The sequence below is a fragment of the Rattus norvegicus genome, chromosome 9 (assembly GCF_021556685.1).
Source record: "Rattus norvegicus strain SHRSP/BbbUtx chromosome 9, alternate assembly SHRSP_T2T, whole genome shotgun sequence".
Taxonomy (NCBI): domain Eukaryota; kingdom Metazoa; phylum Chordata; class Mammalia; order Rodentia; family Muridae; genus Rattus; species Rattus norvegicus.
Window position 1 is genome coordinate 12616376 of NC_141542.1, and position 27420 is coordinate 12643795.

The following is a 27420-nucleotide window of genomic DNA, read 5'->3' on the forward strand; positions in this document are numbered from 1 at the left end:
CCTCCAAAAAGGCTGGGTTTAGGATGTGCCACCATACCTGGTTTCATGCAGCTATGTTGGATAAGCTTTTGTTTGCTCCTGAGTTCCCTGAGCTGAGAACACAAGACAAAGCTGGTTTTGAGAGTTTGTAACAATACGGGGAAAACAATCTAACTTCTAGGTGCCAGACACTAATTATTATAGAAGATAAAATGTTATGTTATTTACCAAGCCTTTTAGGTAATTGATAACTTTATAACTTTGAATGTGAAGGAATCCTTCATTATTCTGTCAAATGATTCCATGCAACCTTCTTATTTAGATGGTAAATCAAATGTAACTGTGCATTATGAAGTGAGCTCTGGTAACATGTTATTAACTCTGAAAAAAAAAAAAGAAATTGAGGAAGATTTCCGAAGATGGAAAGATCTCCCATGCTCATGGATTGGCAAGATTAATATAGTAAAAATGGCCATTTTACCAAAAGTGATCTACAGATTCAATGCAATCCCCATCAAAAGACCAATCCAATTCTTCAGAGAGTTAGACAGAACAATTTGCAAATTCATCTGGAATAAGAAAAAACCCAGGATAGCTAAAACTATCCTCAACAATAAAAGGACTTCAGGGGGAATCACTATCCCTGAACTCAAGCTGTATTACAGAGCAATAGTGATAAAAACTGCATGGTATTGGTACAGAGAAAGACAGATAGACCAATGGAATAGAATTGAAGACCCAGAAATGAACCCACACACCTATGGTCACTTGAATTTTGACAAAGGAGCCAAAACCATCCAATGGAAAAAAGATAGCATTTTCAGCAAATGGTGCTGGTTAAACTGGAGGTCAACATGTAGAAGAATGCAGATTGATCCATGCTTATCACCTTGTACAAAGCTTAAGTCCAAGTGGATCAAGGACCTCCACATCAAACCAGATACACTCAAACTAATAGAAGAAAAACTAGGGAAGCATCTGGAACACATGGGCACTGGAAAAAATTTCCTGAACAAAACACCAATGGCTTATGCTCTAAGATCAAGAATTGAGAAATGGTATCTCATAAAACTGCAAAGCTTCTGTAAGGCAAAGGACACTGTGGTTAGGACAAAACAGCAACCAACAGATTGGGAAAAGATCTTCACCAATCCTACAACAGATAGAAGCCTTATATCCAAAATATACAAAGAACTCAAGAAGTGAGACTGCAGGGAGACAAATAACCCTATTAAAAAATGGGATTCAGAGCTAAACAAAGAATTCACAGCTGAGGAATGCCGAATGGCTGAGAAACACCTAAAGAAATGTTCAACATCTTTAGTCATAAGGGAAACGCAAATCAAAACAACCCTGAGATTTCACCTCACACCAGTGAGAATGGCTAAGATCAAAAACTCAGGTGACAGCAAATGCTGGCGAGGATGCGGAGAAAGAGGAACATTCCTCCATTGTTGGTGGGGTTGCAGACTGGTACAACAATTCTGGAAATCGGTCTGGAGGTTCCTCAGAAAATTGGACATTGAACTGCCTGAGGATCCAGCTATACTTCTCTTGGGCATATACCCAAAAGATGCCCCAACATATAAAACAGACACGTGCTCCACTATGTTCATCGCAGCCTTATTTATAATAGGCAGAAGTTTGAAAGAGCCCAGATGCCCTTCAACAGAGGAATGGATACAGAAAATGTGGTACATCTACACAATGGAATATTACTCAGCTATCAAAAACAACGAGTTTATGAAATTCGTAGGCAAATGGTTGGAACTGGAAAATATCATCCTGAGTGAGCTAACCCAATCACAGAAAGACATACATGGTATGCACTCATTGATAAGTGGCTATTAGCCCAAATGCTTGAATTACCCTAGATCCCTAGAACAAACGAAACTCAAGACAGATGATCAAAATGTGAATGCTTCACTCCTTCTTTAAATGAGGAAAAAGAATACCCTTGGCTGGGAAGGGAGAGGCAAAGATTAAAACAGAGACTGAAGGAACACCCATTCAGAGCCTGCCCCACATGTGGCCCATACATATACAGCCACCCAATTGGACAAGATGGATGAAGCAAAGAAGTGCAGACCAACAGGAGCCGGATGTAGATCGCTCCTGAGAGACACAGCCAGAATACAGCAAATACAGAGGCGAATGCCAGCCGCAAACCACTGAACTGAGAATAGGTCCCCCGTTGAAGGAATCAGAGAAAGAACTGGAAGAGCTTGAAGGGGCTCGAGACCCCAAAAGTACAACAATGTCAAGCAACCAGAGCTTCCAGGGACTAAGCCACTACCTAAATACTATACATGGACTGACCCTGGACTCTGACCCCATAGGTAGCAATGAATATCCTAGTAAGAGCACCAGTGGAAGGGGAAGCCCTGGGTCCTGCTAAGACTGAACCCCAAGTGAACTAGACTATGGGGGGAGGGCGGCAATGGGGGGAGGGTTGGGAGGGGGACACCCATAAGGAAGGGGAGGGGGGAGGGGGATGTTTGCCCGGAAACCGGTAAAGGGAATAACACTCGAAATGTATATAAGAAAAACTCAAGTTAATAAAAAAACAAAACAAAAACAAAAACAAAACAAAACAATACCAAACCAAAATGTAAAAGTACAGATTCAATTAACCAAAGTGAAGTCATTCTTAGGGTTCAAACCTGGGACAATGGCTGAGGTGTCTATTTAACATATCAAAGCAGATGCTGCCTATTAGGATCTCCACACAACCCTCAATCTTAACTTGTTATAGAGTTCTAATGGGTGGCAGACCCTGCTGTACCTGGAACTTTTCAGCCCAGAGGGTTCTTTATACCTTTGGGCCTCCTGCTGCAGAGCCTGTCCGTGTCCCGTCCCCCCATCCCCCCTTTGTCCCCCCTCCCCCCGTTCCCCGTTTACTCACATGGCAAACTCAGTCTGGTTTTGTCCTCACTGAACTCTCCCATTTGTTCCTGCCTCTGACTATGCTCTTCTCAATATCTACAATAAATCTCCTCCAACATTTCATTCTCCCTCTCTCTCTCTCTCTCTCTCTCTCTCTCTCTCTCTCTCTCTCCCCTCCTCTTAACCCTCCCTCCCTCCCCCCTCTTTTTTCTCTTTCTTTTTTTATTCATCCATTTTGTATTGGGTCACTATTCTTGAAGATGAAGCTTGTCCTACAGAGTGATTGATACATCCAGTTTCACTCCACTGAAGAAAACTCATTTTCCCAGTTCTAGCAGTTACCAATTTCAAGTAGCTTCTAATTAGGGATGCTACTTTGGGTCTATTTCTCCCCTGTGCTAGGATTTTGGTCTGGCTTAACTTTGTCTTTTGCATGTAGTCAGGGTCATTCTCTTTGAGTGCTTGTGCACCTTCCCTATTGTCTGGAAAATACTTCTTTGTTGGACTCATCGACTATTTCAGTCTCTTTCTACCTCCTTTCCTTCATAGATCACTGAACCTTGAGAGGAGTTGTTTCATAGAGTCATCCTATTTGGGGCCAAATGCTCCAAATCTCTTACTCTTTGCACGTTGTCCACTTGTAGTGTCTCTTAACTACTGTCTACTGCAAGAAGCTTCTCTTGTGAGGGTTGAGTGATGCAGTTGTCTACATCATTAGGAGTCATCCTATTGCTGTGTTCACTTAGCAGAAAAATATAAAGTTTTCCCCTAGTAATCATGACCTATTTTACCTCGGGTTATTGATCATGAACAGTGCCAAATATGGCTTCTATTCTCTTGGAGCAGGCCATAAATTCTATTCAAGCGGTTGGTTATTAGCATAACATATTAGACCAGAAAGTATACCTTGCATTGAGGTTGCTATTATAGCTCACAGAATTTTTAGTGTTCTGTGTATGTATGTCCAATGCTAGTATAGCTGGCTCTTTTGCTAGATCTATTTTCTGCTTTTTGAGAAATCTTCATATTGATTTCCATATTGGTAATTTTTTATCAGCAATGAATACATGTTCACCATTCCTCAAATCCTCACTAAGATCAGTTGTCATTTAGTTTATTAATATTGGCTATTCTTAGGGGAGTGAGGGGAAATCTCAAAATAGTTTTAATTTGCATTTTCCTGGTGGCTAAGATGTTTAACAATTTCTAAGTGTTTCTTAACTATTTTCATTTTCTTTGACAAACCTTTGCAAACTGTTTACTTTTATACCCACTTTAAAATTGTTTTTTCCCCTCAATGGTCGCTCTTTAGTTATAAATATAGTTTGGATGATAACCCTCTTTTAAACGTATAATCAATCAGTCAGGATATTTTTCTATTCTGCAGGCTGACATTTGAATAATGATGATCTTTGCTGTACAGAAAATTTTCAACTTCACTAGATTAAATTTATTAATAATTGGTTTTAATCACATTCCTGTTTAAAAACTATTTTCTTCTTTGATGAATTCAAGCCTCTCTCCCACTTAAACTTTTACCAAACTGAGGAAGATTTCAGAAGATGGAAAGATCTCCCATGCTCATGGATTGGCAGGATTAATATTGTAAAAATGGCCATTTTACCAAAAGCGAAAAACAGATTCAATGCAATCCCCATCAAAAGACCAATCCAATTCTTCAAAGAGTTAGACAGAACAATTTGCAAATTCAACTGGAATAACAAAAAACCAGGATAGCTAAAACTATCCTCAACAATAAAAGGACTTCCCGGGGAATCAGTATCCCTGAACTCAAGCAGTATTACAGAGCAATAGTGATAAAAACTGCATGGTATTGGTACAGAGACAGACAGATAGTCCAGTGGAATAGAATTGAAGACCCAGAAATAAACTCACACACCTATGGTCACTTGATTTTTGACAAAGGAGCCAAAACTATCCAATGGAAAAAAGATAGCATTTTCAGCAAATGGTGCTGGTTCGACTGGAGGTCAGCATGTAGAAGAATGCAGATTGATCCATTCTTATCACCCTGTACAAAACTTAAGTCCAAGTGGATCAATGACCTCCACATCAAACCAGATACACTCAAACTAATAGAAGAAAAAGCAGGGAAGCTTCTCGAAGACATGGGCACTGGATAAAATTTCCTGAACAAAACAGCAATGGTTTATGCTCTAAGATCAATAATTGACAAATGGGATCTCATAAAACTGCAAAGCTTCTGTAAGGCAAAGGACACTGTGGTTAGGAAAAAATGGCAACCAACAGATTGGGAAAAGATCTTTACCAATCCTACAACAGATAGAGGCCTTATATCCAAAATATACAAAGAATTCAAGAAGTTAGACTGCAGGGAGACAAATAACCCTATTAAAAAATGGGGTTCCGAGCTAAACAAAGAATTCACAGCTGAGGAATGCCAAATGGCTGAGAAACACATGAAGAAATGTTCAACATCTTTAGTCATAAGGGAAATGCAAATCAAAACAACCCCGAGATTTCACCTCACACCAGTGAGAATGGCTAAGACCAAGAACTCAGGTGACAGCAGATGTTGGCGAGGATGTGGAGAAAGAGGAACACTCCTCCATTGTTGGTGGGATTGCAGACTGGTACAACCATTCTGGAAATCAGTCTGGACGTTCCTTAGAAAATTGGACATTGAACTACCTGAGGACCCAGCTATACCTGTCTTCGGCATACACCCAAAAGATGCCCCAACATATAACAAAGACATGTGCTCCACTATGTTCATAGCAGCCTTATTTATAATAGGCAGAAGTTGGAAAGAGCCCAGATGCCCTTCAACAGAGGAATGGATACAGAAAATGTGGTACATCTACACAATGGAATATTACTCAGCTATCAAAAACAATGACTTTATGAAATTCATAGGCAAATGGTTGGAACTGGAAAATATCATCCTGAGTGAGCTAACCCAATCACAGAAAAACACACATGGTATGCACTCATTGATAAGTGGCTATTAGCCCAAATGCTTGAATTACCCTAGATGTACAGAACACATGAATCTCAAGAAGGATGACCAAAATGCGAATGCTTCACTCCTTCTTCAAAAGGGAACAAGAATACCCTTGGGAGGGAATAGGGAGGCAAAGTTTAGAACAGAGGCAGAAGGAACACCCATTCAGAGCCTGCCCTACATGTGGTCCATACATATACAGCCACTAAACTAGATAAGATGGATGAAGCAAAGAAGTGTAGGCAGACAGGAACCGGATGTAGATTTCTCCCGAGAGACACAGCCAGAATACAGTAAATACATAGGCGAATGCCATCTTAAACCACTGAACTGAGAACGGGACCCCGGTTGAAGGAATCATAGAAAGGATTGAAAGAGCTTGAAGGGTCTTCAGACCCCATATGAAAAACAATGCCAACCAACCAGAGCTTCCAGGGACTAAACCAGTACTCAAAGACTATTCGTGGACTGACCTTGGGCTCCAACCTCATAGGTAGAAATGAATAGCCTAGTAAGAGCACCAGTGGAAGGGGAAGCTCTTGGTCCTGCCAAGACTGAACCACCAGCGAACTGGATGGTAGGGGGGATGGTGGTAATGGGGGGAGGATGGGGAGGGGAAGAAGCATAAGAAGGGGAGGGTAAGGAGTTAGGGCGATGTTGGCCCAGAAACCGGGAAAGGGGATAACAGTCGAACTGTAAATAAGAAATACCCAAGTTAATAAAGATGAAATATATATATATATATACATGAAATGAAAAGAAAAAAGAAATTCACGCATTTTTGTACGTTTTCCAGTTTAGTGTAATAAAGTTTTTTAAACTATTTCTTTATGATTCTCTGAATTTCCTCAGTGTCTGTTGTAATGGCCCCCTTTCACATCTCTAATTTTCCTAATTTTGATTCTCTTTCTTTTGTTTTTTTTTTTTTTGTTTTCTTTTTTTTTTTTGTATTAACTTGAGTATTTCTTATATACATTTCGACTGTTATTCCCTTTCCCGGTTTCCAGGCAAACATCCCCTCCCCCCTCCCCTTCCTTATGGGTGTTCCCCTCCCAACCCTCCCCCCATTGCTGCCCTCCCCCCACCAGTCTAGTTCACTGGGGGTTCAGTCTTAGCAGGACCCAGGGCTTCCCCTTCCACTGGTGCTCTTACAAGGATATTCATTGCTACCTATGGGGTCAGAGTCCAGGGTCAGTCCATGTATAGTCTTTAGGTAGTGGCTTAGTCCCTGGAAGCTCTGGTTGCTTGGCATTGTTGTACATATGGGGTCTTGAGCCCCTTCAAGCTCTTCCAGTTCTTTCTCTGATTCCTTCATCGGGGGTCCTATTCTCAGTTCAGTGGTTTGCTGCTGGCATTCGCCTCTGTATTTGCTGTATTCTGGCTGTGTCTCTCAGGAGCGATCTACATCCGGCTCCTGTCAGCCTGGACTTCTGTGCTTCATCCATCTTGTCTAATTGGGTGGCTGTATATGTATAGGCCACATGTGGGGCAGGCTCTGCATGGGTGTTCCTTCAGTCTCTGTTTTAATCTTTGCCTCTCTCTTCCCTGCCAAGGGTATTCTTGTTCCCCTTTTAAAGAAGGAGTGAAGCATTCACATTTTGATCATCCGTCTTGAGTTTCATTTGTTCTAGGCACCTAGGGTAATTCAAGCATTTGGGCTAATAGCCACTTATCAATGAGTGCATACCATGTATGTCTTTCTGTGATTGGGTTAGCTCACTCAGGATGATATTTTCCAGTTCCAAACATATGCCTACGAATTTCATAAAGTCGTTGTTTTTGATAGCTGAGTAATATTCCATTGTGTAGATGTACCACATTTTCTGTATCCATTCCTCTGTTGAAGGGCATCTGGGTTCTTTCCAGCTTCTGGCTATTATATATAAGGCTGCGATGAACATAGTGGAGCATGTGTCTTTTTTATATGTTGAGGCATCTTTTGGGTATATGCCCAAGAGAGGTATAGCTGGGTCCTCAGGCAGTTCAATGTCCAATTTTCTGAGGAACCTCCAGATTGATTTCCAGAATGGTTGTACCAGTCTGCAATCCCACCAACAATGGAGGAGTGTTCCTCTTTCTCCGCATCCTCGCCAGCATCTGCTGTAACCTGAGTTTTTGATCTTAGCCATTCTCACTGCTGTGATGTGAAATCTGAGGGTTGTTTTGATTTGCATTTCCCTTATGACTAAAGATGTTGAACATTTCTTTAGGTGTTTCTCAGCCATTCGGCATTCCTCAGCTGTGTATTGTTTGTTTAGCTCTGAACCTCATTTTTTAATAGGTTTATTTGTCTCCCTGCGGTCTAACTTCTTGAGTTCTTTGTATATTTTGGATATAATGGCTCTATCTGTTGTAGGCTTGGTAAAGATCTTTTCCAAATCTGTTGGTTGCCATTTTGTCCTAACCACAGTGTCCTTTGCCTTACAGAAGCTTTCAGTTTTATGAGATCCCATTTGTCGATTCTCGATCTTAGAGCATAAGCCATTGGTGTTTTGTTCAGGAAATTTTTTCAAGTACCCATGTGTTCCAGATGCTTCCCTAGTTTTTCTTCTATTAGTTTGAGTGTGTCTGATTTGATGTGGAGGTCCTTGATCCACTTGGACTTAAGCTACGTACAGGGTGATAAGCATGGATCGATCTGCATTCTTCTACATGCTGACCTCCAGTTGAACCAGCACCATTTGCTGAAAATGCTATCTTTTTTCCATTGGATGGTTTTGGCTCCTTTGTCAAAAATCAAGTGACCATAGGAGTGTGGGTTTATTTCTGGGTCTTCAATTCTATTCCATTGGTCTATCTGTCTGTCTCTGTACAAATACCATGCAGTTTTTATCACTATTGCTCTGTAATACTTCTTGAGTTCAGGGATAGTGATTCCCCCTGAAGTCCTTTTATTGTTGAGGATAGTTTTAGCTATCCTGGGTTTTTTCTTATTCCAGATGAATTTGCAAATTGTTCTGTCTAACTCTTTGAAGAATTGGATTGGTATTTTGATGGGGATTGCATTGAATCTGTAGATCGCTTTTGGTAAAATGGCCATTTTTACTATATTAATCCATGCCAATCCATGAGCATGGGAGATCTTTCCATCTTCTGAGGTCTTCTTCAATTTCTTTCTTCAGTGTCTTGAAGTTCTTATTGTACAGATCTTTTACTTGCTTGGTTAAAGTCACATCGAGGTACTTCATATTATTTGGGTCTATTATGAAGGGTGTCGTTTCCCTAATTTCTTTCTCGGCTTGTTTCTCTTTTGTGTAGAGGAAGACTAGTGATTTATTTGAGTTAATTTTGTACCCAGCCACTTTGCTGAAGTTGTTTATCAGCTTTAGTAGTTCTCTGGTGGAACTTTTGGGATCACTTAAATATACTATCATATCATCTGCAAATAGTGATATTTTGACTTCTTTTTTCCGATCTGTACCCCTTGACCTCCTTTTGTTGTCTGATTGCTCTGGCTAGAATTTCAAGAACTATATTGAATAAGTAGGGTGAGAGTGGGCAGCCTTGTCTAGTCCCTGATTTTAGTAGGATTGCTTCAAGTTTCTCTCCATTTAGTTTAATGTTAGCAACTGGTTTGCTGTATATGGCTTTTACTATGTTTAGGTATGGGCCTTGAATTCCTATTCTTTCCAGGACTTTTGTCATGAAGGGGTGTTGAATTTTGTCAAATGCTTTCTCAGCATCTAATGAAATGATCATGTGGTTTTGTTCTTTCAGTTTGTTTATATAATGGATCACGTTGATGGTATATTAAACCATCCCTGCATGCCTGGGATGAAGCCTACTTGATCATGGTGGATGATTGTTTTGATTTGCTCTTGAATTCGGTTTGCCAGAATTTTATTGCGTCGATATTCATACGGGAAATTGGTCTGAAGTTCTCTTTCTTTGTTGCGTCATTGTGTGGTTTAGGTATAAGAGTAATTGTGGCTTCATAGAAGGAATTCGGTAGTGCTCCATCTGTTTCAATTTTGTGGAATAGTTTGGACAATATTGGTATGAGGTCTTCTATGAAGGTTTGATAGAATTCTGCCCTAAACCCGTCTGGTCCTTGGCTCTTTTTGGTTGGGAGACCTTTAATGACTGCTTCTATTTCCTTAGGAGTTATGGGGTTGTTTAACTTGTTTATCTGTTCCTGATTTAAGTTCGGTACCTGGTATCTGTCTAGGAAATTGTCCATTTCCTGTAGATTTTCAAGTTTTGTTGAATATAGGCTTTTATGGTAAGATCTGATGATTTTTTGAATTTCCTCTGAATCTGTATTTATGTCTCCCTTTTCATTTCTGATTTTGTTAATTTGGACACACTCTCTGTGTCCTCTCGTTAGTCTGGCTAAGGGTTTATCTATCTTGTTGATTTTCTCAAAGAACCAACTTTTGGTTCTGTTGATTCTTTCTGTGGTCCTTTTTGTTTCTACTTGATTGATTTCACCTCTGAGTTTGATTATTTCCTGCCTTCTACTCCTCCTGGGTGTATTTGCTTCTTTTTGTACTAGAGCTTTTAGGTGTGTAGTCAAGCTGCTGACATATGCTCTTTCCTGTTTCTTTCTGCAGTCACTCAGCGCTATGAGTTTTCCTCTTAGCACAGCTTTCATTGTGTCCCATGAGTTTGGGTATGTTATACCTTCATTTTCATTAAATTCTAAAAAGTTTTTAATTTCTTTCTTTATTTCTTCCTTGACCAGGTTATCATTGAGTAGAGCATTGTTCAGTTTCCACGTATATGTGGGCATTCTTCCCTTATTGTTATTGAAGACCAGTTTTAGGTAGTGGTGGTCTGATAGCACGCATGGGATTATTTCTAACTTTCTGTACCTGTTGAGGCCCGTTTTTTGACCAATTGTATGGTCAATTTTGGAGAAAGTACCATGAGGAGCTGAGAAGAAGGTATATCTTTTTGCTTTAGGATAGAATGTTCTATAAACATCCGTTAAGTCCATTTGGCTCATGACTTCTCTTAGTCTGTCTACGTCTCTGTTTAATTTCTGTTTCCATGATCTGTCCATTGATGAGAGTGGGGTGTTGAAATCTCCCACTATTATTGTGTGAGGTGCAATGTGTGTTTTGAGCTTTAGTAAGGTTTCTTTGACGTATGTAGGTGCCCTTGTATTTGGGGCATAGACATTTAGGATTGAGAGTTCATCTTGGTGGATTTTTCCTTTGATGAATATGAAGTGTCCTTCCTTATCTTTTTTGATGACTTTTAGTTGAAAATTGATTTTATTTGATATTAGAATGGCTACTCCAGCTTGCTTCTTCTGACCATTTGATTGGAAAGTTGTTTTCCAGCCTTTCACTCTGAGGTAGTGTCTGTCTTTGTCTCTGAGGTGTGTTTCTTGTAGGCAGCAGAATGCAGGGTCCTCGTTGCGTATCCAGTTTGTTAATCTATGTCTTTTTATTGGGGAGTTGTGGCCATGGATGTTGAGAGATGTTAAGGAATAGTGATTATTGCTTCCTGTTACATTCATATTTGGAGATGAGGTTATGTTTGTGTGCTTTTTCTTCTCTTTGCTTTGTTGCCAAGACGATTTGTTCCTTGCTTCTTCTAGGGTATAGCTTGCCTCCTTAGGTTGGGTTTTACCATTTATTACCCTTTGTAGTGCTGGATTTGTAGAAAGATTCTGTGTAAATTTGGTTTTGTCATGGAATATCTTGGTTTCTCCATCTATGTTAATTGAGAGTTTTGCAGGATACAGTAACCTGGGCTGACATTTGTGTTCTCTTAGGGTCTGTATGATATCTGTCCAGGATCTTCTGGCTGTCATAGTTTCTGGCGAAAAGTCTGGTGTAATTCTGATAGGTCTGCCTTTATATGTTACTTGACCTATTTCCCTTACTGCTTTTAATATTCTTTCTTTATTTTATGCGTTTGGTGTTTTGACTATTATGTGACGGGAGGTGTTTCTTTTCTGGTCCAATCTATTTGGAGTTCTGTAGGCTTCTTGTATGCCTATGGTTATCTCTTTTTTTAGGTTAGGGAAGTTTTCTTCTATAATTTTGTTGAAGATATTTACTGGTCCTTTGAGCTGGGAGTCTTCACTCTCTTCTATACCTATTACCCTTAGGTTTGATCTTCTCATTGAGTCCTGGATTTCCTGTATGTTTTGGACCAGTAGCTTTTTCTGCTTTACATTATCTTTGACAGTTGAGTCAATGATTTCTATGGAATCTTCTGCTCCTGAGATTCTCTCTTCCATCTCTTGTATTCTGTTGGTGAAGCTTGTATCTACAGCTCCTTGTCTCTTCTTTTGGTTTTCTATATCCACGGTTGTTTCCATATGTTCTTTCTTGATTGCTTCTATTTCCATTGTTAATTCCTTCAACTGTTTGATTGTGTTTTCCTGGAATTCTTTCAGGGATTTTTTGCGATTCCTCTCTGTAGGCTTCTACTTGTTTATTAATGTTTTCCTCTGTTTCTCTAAGGGAGTTCTTCACATATTTCTTGAAGTCGTCCAGCATCATGATCAAATATGGTTTTGAAACTAGATCTTGCTTTTCTGGTGTGTTTGGATATTCTGTGTTTGCTTTGGTGGGAGAATTGGGCTCTTATGATGCCAGGTAGTCTTGGTTTCTGTTGCTGGGTTCCAGCGCTTGCCTCTCGCTATCAGATTATCTCTAGTGTTACTTTGTTCTGCTATTTCTGACAGTGGCTAGACTGTCCTATAAGCCTGTGTGTCAGGAGTGCTGTAGACCTGTTTTCCTGTTTTCTTTCAGCCAGTTATGGGGACAGAGTGTTCTGCTTTCGGGCATGTAGTTTTTCCTCTCTACAGGTCTTCAGCTGTTCCTGCGGGCCTGTGTCTTGAGTTCACCAGGCAGGTCACTTGCAGCAGAAAAGTTGGTCTTACCTGTGGTCCCAAGGCTCAAGTTCGCTCGCGGGGTGCTGCCCATTAGCTCTCTGGGGCGGCAGCAACCAGGAAGATCTGCGCCGCCCTTTCCAGGAGTTTCCGCGCACCAGGGTTCCAGATGGCGTTTGGTGTTTTCCTCTGGCGTCCAAGATGTGTGCAGAGTGCAGACTCTTCTGGTTTCTCAGGCGTGTCTGCCTCTCTGAAGGTTTAGCTCTCCCTCCCACGGGATTTGGGTGCAGAGAACTGTTTATCCAGTCTGTTTCCTTCAGGTTCCAGCGGTGTCTCAGGCGCAGGTGTCCTGCCGGTCCTGGGCCCTCCCCTACAAGAACCCAGAGGCCTTATACAGTTTCCTCTTGGGCCAGAGATGTAGGCAGGGGTGGGCAGTGTTGGTGGTCTCTTCCGCTCTGCAGCCTCAGGAGTGCCCACCTGACCAGGCGGTGGGGTCTCTCTCCCACGGGGTCTGGGAGCAGAGAGCTGCTGCGGGCCGGGATCCTCGGGTGTGGGACTCCCGCTAAACACAGGACATGCCTGGTCCTAGAGGAATTCTGCCTCTGTATGTCCCGAGTTCATCAGGCACGTCTTTTGCAGCAGAAAAGTTGGTCTTACCTATGGTCCCGAGGCTCAAGTTTGCTCGCGGGCTGCTGCCCACGAACTTTCTGCGGTGGCAGCAACCAGGAAGATCCGCGCCGCCGTTTCCAGGAGCTTCAGTGCACCAGGGTTCCAGATGGGGTTTGGTGTTTTCCTCTGGTGTCCGAGATGTGCGTGCAGAGTGCAGTCTCTTCTGGTTTCCCAGGCGTGTCTGCCTCTCTGAAGGTTTAGCTCTCCCTCCCACGGGATTTGGGTGCAGAGAACTGTTTATCCGGTCTGTTTCCTTCAGGTTCCGGTGGTCTTGATTTTCTTTCTTTTCTGGCTAATTTGTCTAAAAGTCTGTCAGGACTATTAATTTTTTAAATGAAATAGTTCTTAATTTCACTTACTTTTAGCGTATTGCTTTTTTTGTTTATATCTATCTTATTAGTTTGATCTCTGTGTTTGATTATTTCTTTCTGTCTGTACTTTTGGGGTAATGCTTCTGCTTGTTTTTTTTAAAGTGTTCATGTGTATCATTAACTTACTAATATGAAATCTTTCCAAGAGTTTTTGTGCAGACATGCAGAAAGTCAGAATGACCTAGATAGATAATCTGCATGCTCTAAGAAAATCAGATGTCAGCCCAGAATACGTAGTAAAACTATCAAACATAATGAAAGGTTAAAGAAAAAACATTTCACAGTAGGGACAAATATCAGCAATTTCTGTCCACCAATTCATTTCTACACACGGCATTAGTTATAGACCAAAAGAAGGCACAATGAGTAAATAATCCCAAAACACGTAGGCAAAAGATGATTAAAAAGTGAGTCAGGAACACAAAAACAACAGGAATTAATAAATACTCCTTAATAATAACTGTTAATATTTTTAATTTCTTAATAAAAAGATACAGAATAAGAGATTTGATTAGAAAGCAGGATCCTGCTCCCTGGAAGAAGCACGCTTGTCCATCTAGGACAGGTACCATCTTAGAGTTAAAGAATAGAGAAATGTACTCAAGGGAATGAGGACAAGAAGCAAACAGGCTAACTATTTGATATCTGACAAATATACTTCCAACAAAAACTAATTAGAAGATATAAGGGAGGAAGCTAAATACTCATTAAAGGAAAAAACTACCAACAGGATGTTACAGTTTTAAACATTTCTGTACCAAATGTAAGGGCACCCCCTTTCATACTACAAACACTACTCTATCCAAAATTGTATGTCGAGCATCACACAGGTATAGTGACTTCAGGACCTACTTCTAACCAATAAGCAGGTCACCCTGACAAAAGCTAAACAGAAAAACTCTGGAGTTAATTACATCATACATTGAATGGAGCTAATGGAACTCTTACAATGTTTTACCCAATCATTAAACATTAAATTTTATTTTGGCAGTTAATGACATTTTCTCCAAAACTAAACACAGTACTAGGAGAAAAAGTAAGTCTTCATGAACATAGGAAAATTGAAATAACATCTGACACCTCATCTTGTTAATGCAATTTTATAATTAACAGTTTCTTGTTTATCTTGGTTATCTTCCAAATACATGAGACAGAGACTATAAGGTTTATTTGATAAGCTTTACAGAACAATATCTGAGTAGTTATTAATCAATCTAATCCTCTAAGCTAATCTGGCTACCTCTCAGGGAAGATTCCCAAGATACTTGCATTTTAGTATTGATTTGGCTCTCTCTGCTCTGGGCACTTTTCCAGGTATCTCTCGGACTCTCTCTTTGTGTTGACGTTTCTTTAACCCCTTTATTTACTCCTTTCCACTCACTGGAATCGGAAGTCCACCCCTGTTCTCTCCCCTGCTCAGCCATTGGCTGATCAGTTTTCATTGACAAATCAGAGAATAAATGGGGAGCAAAATGTATATAACAGCGAGACAGGAGATATTGGAATAAGCATTACAACGCCATGTCTGGATTAAAGAAGTTATGGGAGCAGAGAAATCAACATTTGAATAATACAAGGCTAATCTTTATACAATGCACAAAACATTATGCCTATGCCATCAGACTACCATGTATTAAATATGGATATCAACAATAGATATATCAAAAATTATACAATCTCATGTATAAAAACTGGTTCAAAACAGAATCCAAGAAGGAAGTAAAAAAGCTTTAGAACTGAATGAAAATATGACATACCAAATCTGTGGGAAACAATGACAGTATATTTAGCAGGAAAGTTCTTAGGCTAATTAAATGGTACAATTTAAATGCATTATTTATATGATGTCCAAACTACACCCAAATGACGTTTTTATAAAAAAATAAGTAATGAAAATGTGGTAGAACACACTTCCAGCTTTTAGGAAGTGGAAGCATAGGAGGAGTTCAAGGCCAGGCTAAACTACATAGCCTCAGCTAAATGATCTTTGTCCACAAAAGGAAAAGACAAGTAGGGAAAAGACAGTAAAACCAAGGCCTTCAGATGATGGCTGAAGGAGAATGTAACAGGGAAAAGAGTCACAGAGATTCCAAGGTGTGGGTAAGGAAATATTTACTGAAGGGATGGGGTGTTGTTTCTAGTACAGGACTTTCCTCTTTATTCTGTATACTAGAATGGGGAAAAACAGTTCACTATCTCTATTTGTAAATAATGTTTTATTTGAATACAGTCATGCCTAACTACTTAGTGTGATGTGACTGATTTCACAGTAAATAGACCACTTTGCAAAGTTACCATATGATCGATCAGTAAATCATAACATATTTTTATATGATGCTGCCCAAGATATACATCTGGTCTTTATTATTAAGTTTAAAGTGTACCACAAAAACCATGTGCTAGAAACAATCATCCCACATTCATGCATGAATCCTATTTAGAAGGGTCTTTGAAAAGTAAATAGGATTGGGTGAGAATACATAAGGCAAGAACTAGAATGTTTCCTGTTCTTCACTGTGTGATACCTCTGCCTCAGAGGGCACAAGGTTCTCTATTCTTCACTTCTTGATAAATTACCTAGTCTAGGCTATTTTGTAATAGGAAGAGAAATCAAACTAAGACCCTGCTATGTAGAGGGTGCCACCACTGAAGGTTTTCAGGATAACCATGTTTACCAGCCAGTAAGTGCATCTGAATGGACAGAACCAAGGGAGCACATTGTCCTATTGCACATTCTTTTATCTTACCTGTCTCCAGAATTCCACTGTCTTTTAGAGAAGCAGGAGATAGGGCTATATACTCAACCCAGGAGTTTTGGGCCATTTCTCTTAAGATTTTGAGAGCAGTAACTACACATGCAGTACCAAGTTTTAAAAATCTTAAGATTTTTAACACTTCTTTCTTTGCACACTCCTCCATGTCTGATACAGTTCCTAGTAATCAACCAATATTTAATGAATAAATGGCCATCATCACTAGTTACTAGAACAATATCAGTATTTCTTTCCATCTTTTTATAGAATTCAAAGCCTCCTATTACCTGTTCATAGAACCTTTTGGCTTTCTAACTAGAACATGTTTCCAGAAGCTACTAGCCATCACCAATATCCCCCTAAAGTCTCAAAAGACATAAGTGTAGTGCACTGTTCTCCTTCCCTTGAACAGAGGCCCTCAAGAAGAATGTTTCTGTCACTTTCCTCCCACATTGAGAATTAATTCAGCCTGCATGCTCTTTCCTCTAGAGGACAAAAGTCCAACCCTGATTTTAAACATATATATGGCCAATACTATCAAAAGTAAACTTATTAATCATAATACAATATGGCAACACTGAGGAGTGATTTCCTGAAGAAAGCCACAGCATTCATGCCAAGATGTTCTGGTGCCTCCAGGATGGGGTCAAAGTGGGTGGATTCCTGTGCTGCCAGTTAACCTTGGATCAGGGAATTTACTAGTCTGAAGGAGGACCTTCAGAAGAGACTGTCAGAAAAGGAAGACGGTGCATCTGTTCTGCTTAACATCTTACAGACCCATACTGCTTGTGCTTAAACACTAACTGTAAGTAATTAAAGATAGCATATAGCACTGACTTTACTTAGTCCTTTAAATGAAATGCCATTAAACACTGAATAGAAAATATGCTGTTAGGCTGAAGAGATGGCTCAGCCATTGAAAGCTAGGCTAACAACCGAAAATGTAAGAAAATAGATTACACACTTTGAAAAATGAATGGGATTGTTGGCTCTTCAATTGACAAGGGCAAATTTCAAATGATGTTGGCTAACAAGAAAAATGTTATTTTTCTTTAAAAGAAGTTGTTTAGAGTAATTTTCTTTTATGTTTGAGTGCTTTACCTGTGTCCACAGAAGCCAGAAGAGGGCATGGGTCCTGTGATTGGATTTACCAATTCTTGTAAGCCATTTCAAGTGTGAAATAGTTGCATGCAGTGTATGACATCCCCAAAGAGACACCAGGACACAGGACTTTCTACTACAGGGTAATTAATTGGCTTGATGATCTTGTACAGGTGTTATACAGGTAACCACATCAGCTCTGATTCTTGCACCAGCTGTTTCATTTCCAGAAGCCAACATTTTATAGCTGTCCTCTATATCTGCTGGCTCATACACTCTTTTTCTATTTTGTGGAGTCGTTTCCATAGCAATTGGATAGTTCTTCTCTGAACTTGTGCTAAAATTCTGCAGTGAGTCCATCTGATCTTTGGCACTGGTTATTTGGGACATATATTATTTTTATTATTTTCTTCAGTCTCATCACTAATTTATGGATCTGTTTAGCTCACTTGTTTTTTCTTGGTTTAATTTTGATATGTCAAGTGTTTCTAGAAATTCATCTGTTTCTTTCAGACATTTCAGATTAGTGGAAAAGAGACTTTTAAAATAGGTTCTTATAATTTTCTTAATTACATTTATATGTTATAATATTTCCTTTTTCATTTCTCATTTTATTATTTGGGTCTGTAAAAACACACATGCACTTAGGCTTTCATTCAGGGCTTTCTATATGTGAGTTCTTTTTACTTTTCTTAGATTAACATAGAGTTTGCCAAAATATATTCAAACATAACTTTTAATTTAATGGATTCTTTGGAAACTTTTTTGCTTCCATTTCATTAACTTTTGACCTCTTTTCATCTACTGGTTTGGGGTTTGGTTTGCTCAAGGCTTTTGGATGTATCATTACGTTATTGATTACTGATGTCTCGATTAGTTTTTCATTAAGCATTCAAAGCTGTAATATATCATTGTGTTCAGATAGAATGCAGGAAGTTATTTCAATTTTCCTGTGTTTGTTGAAAGTTGCTCTTTGTTCTAATATATGGTGAATATTGGAGAGATTTCTTTGTCTCGTTGAGGAGAAAGTATAATTTTAATGTTTAGGTAGATGTGCTATAAGATATATTTTGTCCTTTTGCGTTATGATTTCATTCAGTTCCAATGTTTCTCTGTTTAGTTTGAGTCTGGACAACCTCTCAGTTTTTGATAATTGGGTACTAAAGTCATCCAATGTCATTGTGGTGATTAATCTATAGATTTAGATCTAATAGACAGTATTTGTTTTATGAAATTGTGTTTAGTGCAGTTATGGTTATAAATATTTACAGATTTTCTTTTCTAGAGGCCCCTTACTTGATCAATGGGCTGTCAGGAGTGACTGAATATTTGAGGACTTTTACCATCTTTTCCCCTGGCTTATAGCTGCTTGTTTCAACTGTCGAAAGCTGTATACCATTTCTGCTCTCTCATTTATTGGCGTCTGGTTGGTGGCCCACAGTTTGTTGTGTGGTAGAGGAAGTAAATAGAGCTGTTGGAGGGGTGAGTGTCACTTTAGTTCATCACTGTGACCATGAAGGAATCAGTTGTAATCAATGCTCACTGAATACATATGCCAGGTTGTTAGAACCTATTGATTTATCTCCTTTACATTCACCCTCAATACATAGCTGTTCAATTAATAATATCACTCTGATATGGGATAAAGAGTCTAAAGTGACACATTGAGTGTGAAAATAGTTGCATGCAGTGTAGGATATCTCCACACAGATACTAGGACACAGGGACTTCTGCTACAGGGCAATTGTGACTTGCGAGTCAACAAAGAAAACCTCTTTTTTTGAAAGGAGGTGGTAGAAGACATATCAGCCATGGAGGAATTACAGTATCAAAAGATGAGTTAAGCTTTAATTTCCTGGCTAAAGCAACTTTGGAAGTTGCCAGAAGATATCTAGTAAGCTCAGTTTGATCTTAGGTAGCCAAGAACAACATCAAGGAACATAATTTGCCTTCTTCATGCAAGTATATATGTATGTATATATATATATGTACATATATATATCATGGGATGATGTGAGTATAAATAAATATATACATAGTTTCTTCGTCTAGACTTTTGTTCTGTCCTTTCTTCATATGTGTGTATCAATGAATATATTCTGGAAAGAAAGGGAAAAAGCCAGCATTTGTAACTATTTAGTCTGTGTTGGGTCTGTCTTTCTCTCTCTATTTCTTTTTAAATTTTATTTTTCTTGGATATTTTATGTATTTACATTCCAAAGGTTATCCCCTTTCCCTCTCTCCCATACCTCCTCCCCCTGCTTCTATGAGCATGCTCCCTCTCCTACCCACCCACTCCAACCTCAGAGCCCTGGTTCCATGTTTTTAATCTAACAGTACTGATTGGAGGTAATTAGCGTGACTCACATTTTATAGATATAGAAAAGAAATCTCTAAGAAGGTCCCACTGGGTACCTGAGACCATGTAGCCAGTATTTTAGTTTCTCCATTACTGAACCCAAGTCTGTTTACTTGCCAACAGAACAGGACCCAAGTAACTAAGACTAGCTCTTGTGGTAGAAGAAAAACAAAGATTCTTTAGACTCGTGTTCTGAAATGTCTTTTTAAACTCACTCAGGTTTTAAGCTTCTTTTTATCACAGTCAAGGGGAGATTGGGAATTAGTTTACTTAGTGAATCCTGGTGGTTAATAATTTTTTTAGTTTGGCACACCTTAGCATCACGAGTCTTAAAAGGTAAATGAGGTCATGTATGTAAGCCTCATGTGCCGGGTTTGAGTAACTTTATAAGGGCTGCACTCATCTAGGCACAGGGTGCTTTGAGCAAAAGGCTGAATGTGTCAGCTTTTGAGTTATTTTTCGTGTTGAACATAAGCATGGCTATACTCTTGTTTTTCCCAGTTTAAACTCTATCAGACTGGAGAGGAAGAAGACCAAGTAGCATGGGAACTCTGCAACAAAGTCAGGGCCTGCACATAGTGGGGAACCAGGTGGTCTTAGAGAGGGAGGAGCAGTGTGTTTGCCTCTGTGCATTTCTCTAAACAGCCTTGAGTCTGAAAGTACTTAAGGTAGTGGAGATTTATAGACCAGTGATCACTAAACAGTGAGACTTACTTCCTCATTGGCCAGATGCCAAAGTTTGTTTCTTGTAGTCGTGACTCTGTTGATTAAAGCTCTAGCTGATCTCGTTGATTGCAGAGCATTTGAGATTGATTGCTAAAGGTTGGGTACATTTGGCATAGTAGAATTTGAGCATCTGTGCTTGCCCTATACCAGAAATACTTTCCTCCTTCCTCTAAATGTACCTTTATACTTACCGAACACTGGGGAGTCCAGCTTTTAGATTGCTGACAACTAGAGTTTGAAGGTAAGAACAAAGCTTATCTAAAACATTTGGCATAACTTGTTGGTGTATGTTCTTAGTTCTCAGACATACAGGTGCTAATGTGTAAGTGGTGTAACTCAAGTCAGAAAGATCCTAAGACTTAAGAAACCTAAGAAAAATAATGAAAAAAAATCTGAAGCTAACATTGGCTGTGTTCAACTTAGAAATTCATGCAGACACCTTTCCACAATACCATCTCTTTGTGCATACTGTACTTTTCCCTCAGAAAGACTCCCCTCCTGTCAGCCAGCTACACTGCTCTGGCTATGACTCTTTCTTCACCACACTGGACCCTCTTTCATCTAAGTCTTTGGACACCATTCAAGCTAGGCCTATAAAAGGAACTGGACCAGGTCTCCTGCTTAGGGAAGTTACTTATATAAGCAAGTAACCATAGCACTGTGGCATAAGATCTGGAAAGTTCTAATGTAAATTTAGATCCTCTTGCAGCTCAGGGTGGAGGACAGTTATGATTTCAAATCGTGTCTGGAGGACAGTGTGAGGACCTGTCTCAGAAAACAAGATGAAAGGTTAACTCTATGGAAAAGACTAGAGATTGTTTCACAAAGGAGGCCACAGGGACCTGGCCTCAGAGGACGAAAAGGAGCCTGCCTGGGAAAGTCTGTGCGTCTATCTGCCTTACTCTAAAAATAGCAGTGACCACAGCTGAGACCACCTATAAGTAGAAGCCCAAGGAAGCACTCTTTTTCTCTTCTAGCCTGCATGCTGTGGGCTGTCAGATGGCAGGTGTATTTCTACCTGTGTGCTCCTTGACCTTCTATGAGGTTATCAGAAGTAGAAAGTGTCATTCTCAGTATTTGATGTACCCAGTCTGCGAGGCACTGGTGCTCAGTAGCACAGGAAGCTGCTTTCAGTTCTTCCCCTGTGATCTCTGCTTCTGCTCAGCAGCAGAAGTGAGGTTTGTGCACACATCAACTCCAATTCTGGGAACACATTCAAACTTGAGAATCTGATTTCAGCTGGGTGTCTGTGGCTTTTGTATCACTGTAAGATAAGGCATTCAGAAACCTCTATTCCTCCCCAACATTGTCAAGCTGGGCATGGTGCACACTGGGCAAACCTTTACTACAGAACTACACATCAGCCCCCACCTGACTCACTGTACATACTTCCATGGCCTCACTCAGCCCTCAAATCTACCTTTATACCACAGAGACTCTATTAATGAGCTGGTCTCTGTCAACTGAAGATTTTCAGTCCTTACCTCCAGGTCATAATTTTAAACTTATTTAAATTCAGTTACTTGTTTGGTCAAGTAACAAAGAAACACTAAGAGAAATGCATAATTTTCTTTATTTTCCAATGTTCAATGAAACAGCAGGTCTCTGAGCTTTAACTGATCATGCTATTCTGCTCAGTTTTAAAAAAAATTCCTACAAAAAAGTCCCAGATCAAGGTGTCTGTCAGTATGGTTTCTCAAGGCCTTTTCCTCTGCTTGCAGGGGGCCTTCTTTTACTATGTCCACACATGTTGTTCCCTGTGTACATCCCTTGGTATTTCTCTGTATGTCTAAATCTCTTCTAAGAAGAACCCTAGTATGATAGAATTGGAGCCTCATCTCAACTTAATGACATCTTCAGGGCCCTGTCTCAAACTGTCACATTTTAAAGTAAGAAGATTAGAGCTCAACATGTGAATGTGGAGGCACACAGTTCAGTCCATCATATTCACCAATGATATTGCATTATTAGTTTATGCAAATAGTTTGCTGTTGCTCACAAATTGAGCAATTTAAAATGATGCAACAAGATGTGGTAGTACGTATCTGGAATCGCAGCATTTTGGAGGCAGAGGCAGAGGCAGAGGCAGAGGCAGAGGCAGAGGCAGAGGCAGAGGCAGAGGCAGTGGCAGAGGCAGAGGCAGAGACAGAGGCAGAGGCAGAGGCAGAGGCAGAGGCAGAGGCAGAGGCAGAGGCAGAGGCAGAGGGAGAGGCAGAGGCAGAGGGATACTTGCAATTTTGTTTAGAAATACAAAGGATGAATTAATTAACTCAAACTTTTTCCTTTATTCTTATTTTGTTTTGTGCCAGCCTAGGTCTGCTTCTGCCCTTGAGGTATCCAGGTACCATTGTGCACTGAGTAGGACTGAAAAGAACAAAGTTTATTCTGGTAGGTGGATTTCACAGGGTGTCAGTCGGAGTGAATGCAAAGGGATAAATAGCCTTCTTTAGTGATGGTTTTCAGTGAAATAGCTCTCTCTTATTGGGGGTATTAAGGGGTATATATAAACCTTGGTGTGTAGGTAGGAGTTTCCATAGTGAGGGTATATTACTGGCTGGTGTTCATATGTTGGGAATGTTCCTTTACCTGTGGAGGACTATTTGATTCCTGAACATATCCTTACAGGGAAAGAGGAAGGTTAATCTCTAATTTTGCCATGACTACCTCAAGGGTTGCAAAAGTGGGGATCATAGGGTTTATGTGCACGGGGAATGCACACCCAGAGCAAGGAGGAAAACAGTCCTACTCCTGCTGGTGTCAGGATGAGATTTTCAAGGCTTCGACACATCAAACTTACTCTTGCTCTGGATTGGCTCCCTTGGTTGCATGGCATTCCAGACTCACAGGTTTAGTGCTTTGAAACAGTATTACTATAACCTAGACTGGCCTCAAAGTCACACTCTTTCTGCTAGCTTCCCTCATATTGCTTGCCATCATAGCCTACTGATTGTTTTAACTGTTTTTGGTCAGAAGTTTGAGCAGATTACAGCGGCTGGGTGAAATGAAGTTTTGCACACCAAGAGGCTAGGGGAAAGCATCCCTCCTCAGTTCATCTGCTGAACATCAGCCTTCTGTTCTGTTGTGCAGGTAAAGGACTGAGGATGCTGCCTCCAATTTATCCTCAGCTTCTAAAGGCCGTGAAATCTATTCCCTTTTGTCTATGAGCTGGTAGTGGGAACTGCATCATCATTATACTTAGAGAACTCCCATATCCACCACCAAAGTTCTATTGGAGTTCAAAATGAGAATGTGTTTGGGAACTGTTATATTGAATACCTAAATTTACATTTGAAAAGGACACTGTAGACTTGCAGACTTGTGCTCTCATGTTGCCAACAGGGGAATGTGCTAGTAGAGATTTGTCTCTACAACCTCTCAGTTCTGGAGGCCATATTAGGCTTCCCATCTTAATAGATATTTGGTCATTCAAAGATTTCTGGTGGGGTTGAAGACTGATTACAGTCTCATAGCCTATCAGGCTGTTTAACTCTGAAAATACATATTTTTTGTATAGTTATCTATACTATACAAGCTAGCCAAGATATAATATAGATTTTAAGCCTTTCTTAAGCTGGAATGGATAACTAAATGTTCTGTTTAACTAAACAAGTGATGGACTGTGTGTTGAGTATATCATATGCTTTATAAATTTTAGAATGGTAATAATTGTACTCAATTTATATATAAGTGAAAAGGCTTTTTAACTGGACAAAAAGGGATAAATGTTGTGGTTTGCCCTGGAGTTATCTGTATTTTGATGCTAACTCCACTGCCCCAAGAACAGCTGTCTAGTCATGTACTCAGGAATCAGGTGACTTCAGTAGAAACTTCTCCCCATTGAATTTGTAAAATACAGGTGAGGGGTAGGTACAGGATAGAAGGAGGCCTGTCATTGGAGAAGGAAGGATGGGTGGGAGAGAAGTTTGAAGGAAGAGGAGGAGACTGGAACAGAAAGAGAAGAGGAGAGGGAGAGAGAGAGAAGCGCTGGCAGGACAATGGACGCTGATGTAAAGATCTCACTCTGTGTATTTACAGATTGTTATTAATGTTCCTAAGGGATGGATGGTACTGGGCTTTGTATTTTAGGTGGGCAATTATATCTTACCAATTGGCTCAAAGAAAAAAAAAGAAAAGGACAAAAATACATTAAGTAGTAACAATTTCTGTATTAGTTTTCTTTGTGAATATGGACTTATTGCATGGGCATCTTAAATTTCATGGACACTTGTAACTTAGAAGCAATTTTTAAAGAAGTTTTATGAGATTAGTAGACAGATACTAGCTGAGGTCTTTATCAAACCATTGATTTAGAATCTTGTAAGCCTTCTTATGTTTAGAGGAATGAATATTACTTATACTAAACCTGTGATGTGGATTAAAAGTGAAGGGGGAATTTAGGGAAGGACCTAACATAGAAGGTATGTTAGAAATGTCAGTGCTCCAAACCAAGTGAGTGAGCTTACACTTGCCACTTCAGAACCAAGAAGACTGGAGCAGGAGGATTGTACATTCAAGGCTACAGAATGAGCAATGGGCAATCCTGGGATATGTAGAGACCCTATCTACTCTTACCTTAAAAGAAAAGAAAGGGGAGATGGCAATACTTTATCTTCCTCTGCTGAAGCTGATTATATCACATCTCAGAGTTTTATGGGAAGTACACCCTCTCTGCCATACTACAACTGTAGCTGCTGCTTATATTGGAAATGTTTTCAAGTACAACTGGGTCTTCATTTTCTAAAAGCACTGCATCCATTCCAGAGAACTCAGCTTTCTCTGGGAACCTGTCATCCTGATATTTGGTCTGGCCAGCCTGGACAGTCTTTGTTTCTCTCACTCATTGTAGTTTTCTTTACACAATTACTAGCAATTATTCACTGTTACACTTTCCATAAATATTCTTTCCCTCTAATGTTCTAGGCCTCAAATTATATAAGAACTAAAAACAAGTTGCTTATAATAAATAAAATAGTGGTGCTCACTATTGTAGCAGTCACTGAACATTACCTTGCTATCCCTCTGAGCAGCAGTGATAGATGTGCTTTGAAACTCAAATAGCCACTTACTCTTGAGTATTAGAAGATCATTCATCCCTTCTATTCATATATTTGTAAGTTTCTAGGTATAGCAACCACCAACAAACAGTGGAACAATGTGTCTCTTTCTGAAAAAAAAAAAGACATAAAGTAGACTGTAAGTGCATGAGAAGATATTCATTAGTAGTCATGAAGGAAAAGCAAAACAAATCTATTGGGATGGAGATTTAAGGGAGATACATGTCAGTGATTAGAGAGTACTATATACTACTGGTAGACTTCTTAAATGATACAGCCACTGTAGGAAAGTTCTATGACAATTTCTCAAAAATGAGAACATACTATATGGCATATCTGCATTGAGTTATGAACCCAAAAATATGAATGTAGAAGCTTAGATATTTGTACATTTTTTATTGTACAATAGTTGAAAGAGGCACTCCAAGTGCCCATGGACAAAGAAATGGATAAACAAACCACACTACAAGCAGGCATGCAATAAAAGTTAGCATTAATTGGGAAGAAAATCTGATGACATGCCACAATACAGCCGATCCTTAAGAATATTCAACTAAATAAATTAGCTATTCACAAGAGGACAAAATGAACTTAGTCTAAAGCATCTAGAGTTTAAGGAGATAAAAAGGAAAATAGTGGTAGCCAGGCACTGAGATTTAGCAGCAGTGGGCTCCTAGCTTCCATCTAGAAAAGTAAAATGTTTTCAGGAGATTCAAGGTGATGGTAGACAAAGAACAGCAGGAATATTATTAATGCCACTGAGCCATCCACTTATGATACTTAAGAGTCATTTTCATGTTGTGTATGCTTTATCACAGTACTTTAATAATTCCATTCTGATCTTTTCTCACAGGGACTAAACCTTCTTCCCTGAGACATCATGGCCCTGGCCCCAGAATTGAGCAGACAGACAAAACTGAAAGAGGTCGCAGGGATCCCACTGCAGGCTCCAACTGTCGACAACTGGAGTCAGATTCAGACCTTCAAGGCGAAGCCAGATGACCTCCTCATCTGTACTTACCCTAAATCAGGTAACCTGGTAGAGTAGTAGCCCCAGCCTCATCCTCTGAGCTATCTGAACTTCTCACCTAAGTTAGAACTACCTACAATAAGAAGCTGGCTCTTTTTGTCCCACAATGGGTGCTACTTCACATGTCTTATCCCTGGGATCTTGAAGCTTAGTCTCTTGTACCATTCATTTTTCTTGGGAAGAGGTGAGATTTGTCTCTACTCTTTTACCTTTCCCAGAGATCCAAAGTATTTCTTCTATAGCTAACAAGATCCTGGTTAGAACAGAAGGTAAAGCCAACATCTGCATCCACACCCGTTCATTAGTATGTTTGAAGAATAATCTTCTAACTCAATCTTTATGGTCTTCCCAGGGACAACATGGATTCAAGAAATTGTCGACATGATTGAGCAGAATGGGGATGTAGAGAAGTGCCAGAGGACCATCATTCAACACCGACACCCTTTTATTGAGTGGGCTCGGCCACCCCAACCATCAGGTAAGAGACCCTGATTCCATATATGTTCCTCTCCTGTCTAATCTCTGTCCTTGTCCCTTCATCTTCTCTTTTTCTTTCCTATCCTGTCTCTCTCCCTCCCCCTAGTTGCTATTTGGAACAGCATCATGCTGTATATTAGGCTGGCCTTGAGCTCACTGAGATTCTCCTCTTCTGCCTCCTGAGTGTTGGGTTAAGTGTATATGCCACCCCTTCCAGATCCATTTTTTTCTGTATT

The 27420-nt window shown here is 39.8% G+C and overlaps 1 protein-coding gene across 12 annotated transcripts in view; it reads left to right on the forward strand.

Annotated features, from left to right (window-relative positions):
- The window catches only part of LOC148003316 (sulfotransferase 1C2-like), a 61531-nt gene that overhangs the window by 20338 nt on the left and 13773 nt on the right, over window positions 1-27420 (forward strand). For 3 of the 12 annotated variants that reach the window (XM_087567996.1, XM_087567995.1, XM_087567998.1), the window contains exons 1-3: window positions 17029-17242; window positions 26531-26708; window positions 27060-27185. In XM_087567996.1, the coding sequence (XP_087424122.1) occupies window positions 26558-26708; window positions 27060-27185 (277 nt within the window). In that variant the 5' untranslated portion in view covers window positions 17029-17242; window positions 26531-26557. Of the gene's footprint in view, window positions 1-16997; window positions 17243-22932; window positions 23012-23593; window positions 23711-26530; window positions 26709-27059; window positions 27186-27420 lie in introns of those variants that run through there. The other 9 variants (XM_087568007.1, XM_087568002.1, XM_087568006.1 and 6 more) reach the window with 8 other exon arrangements.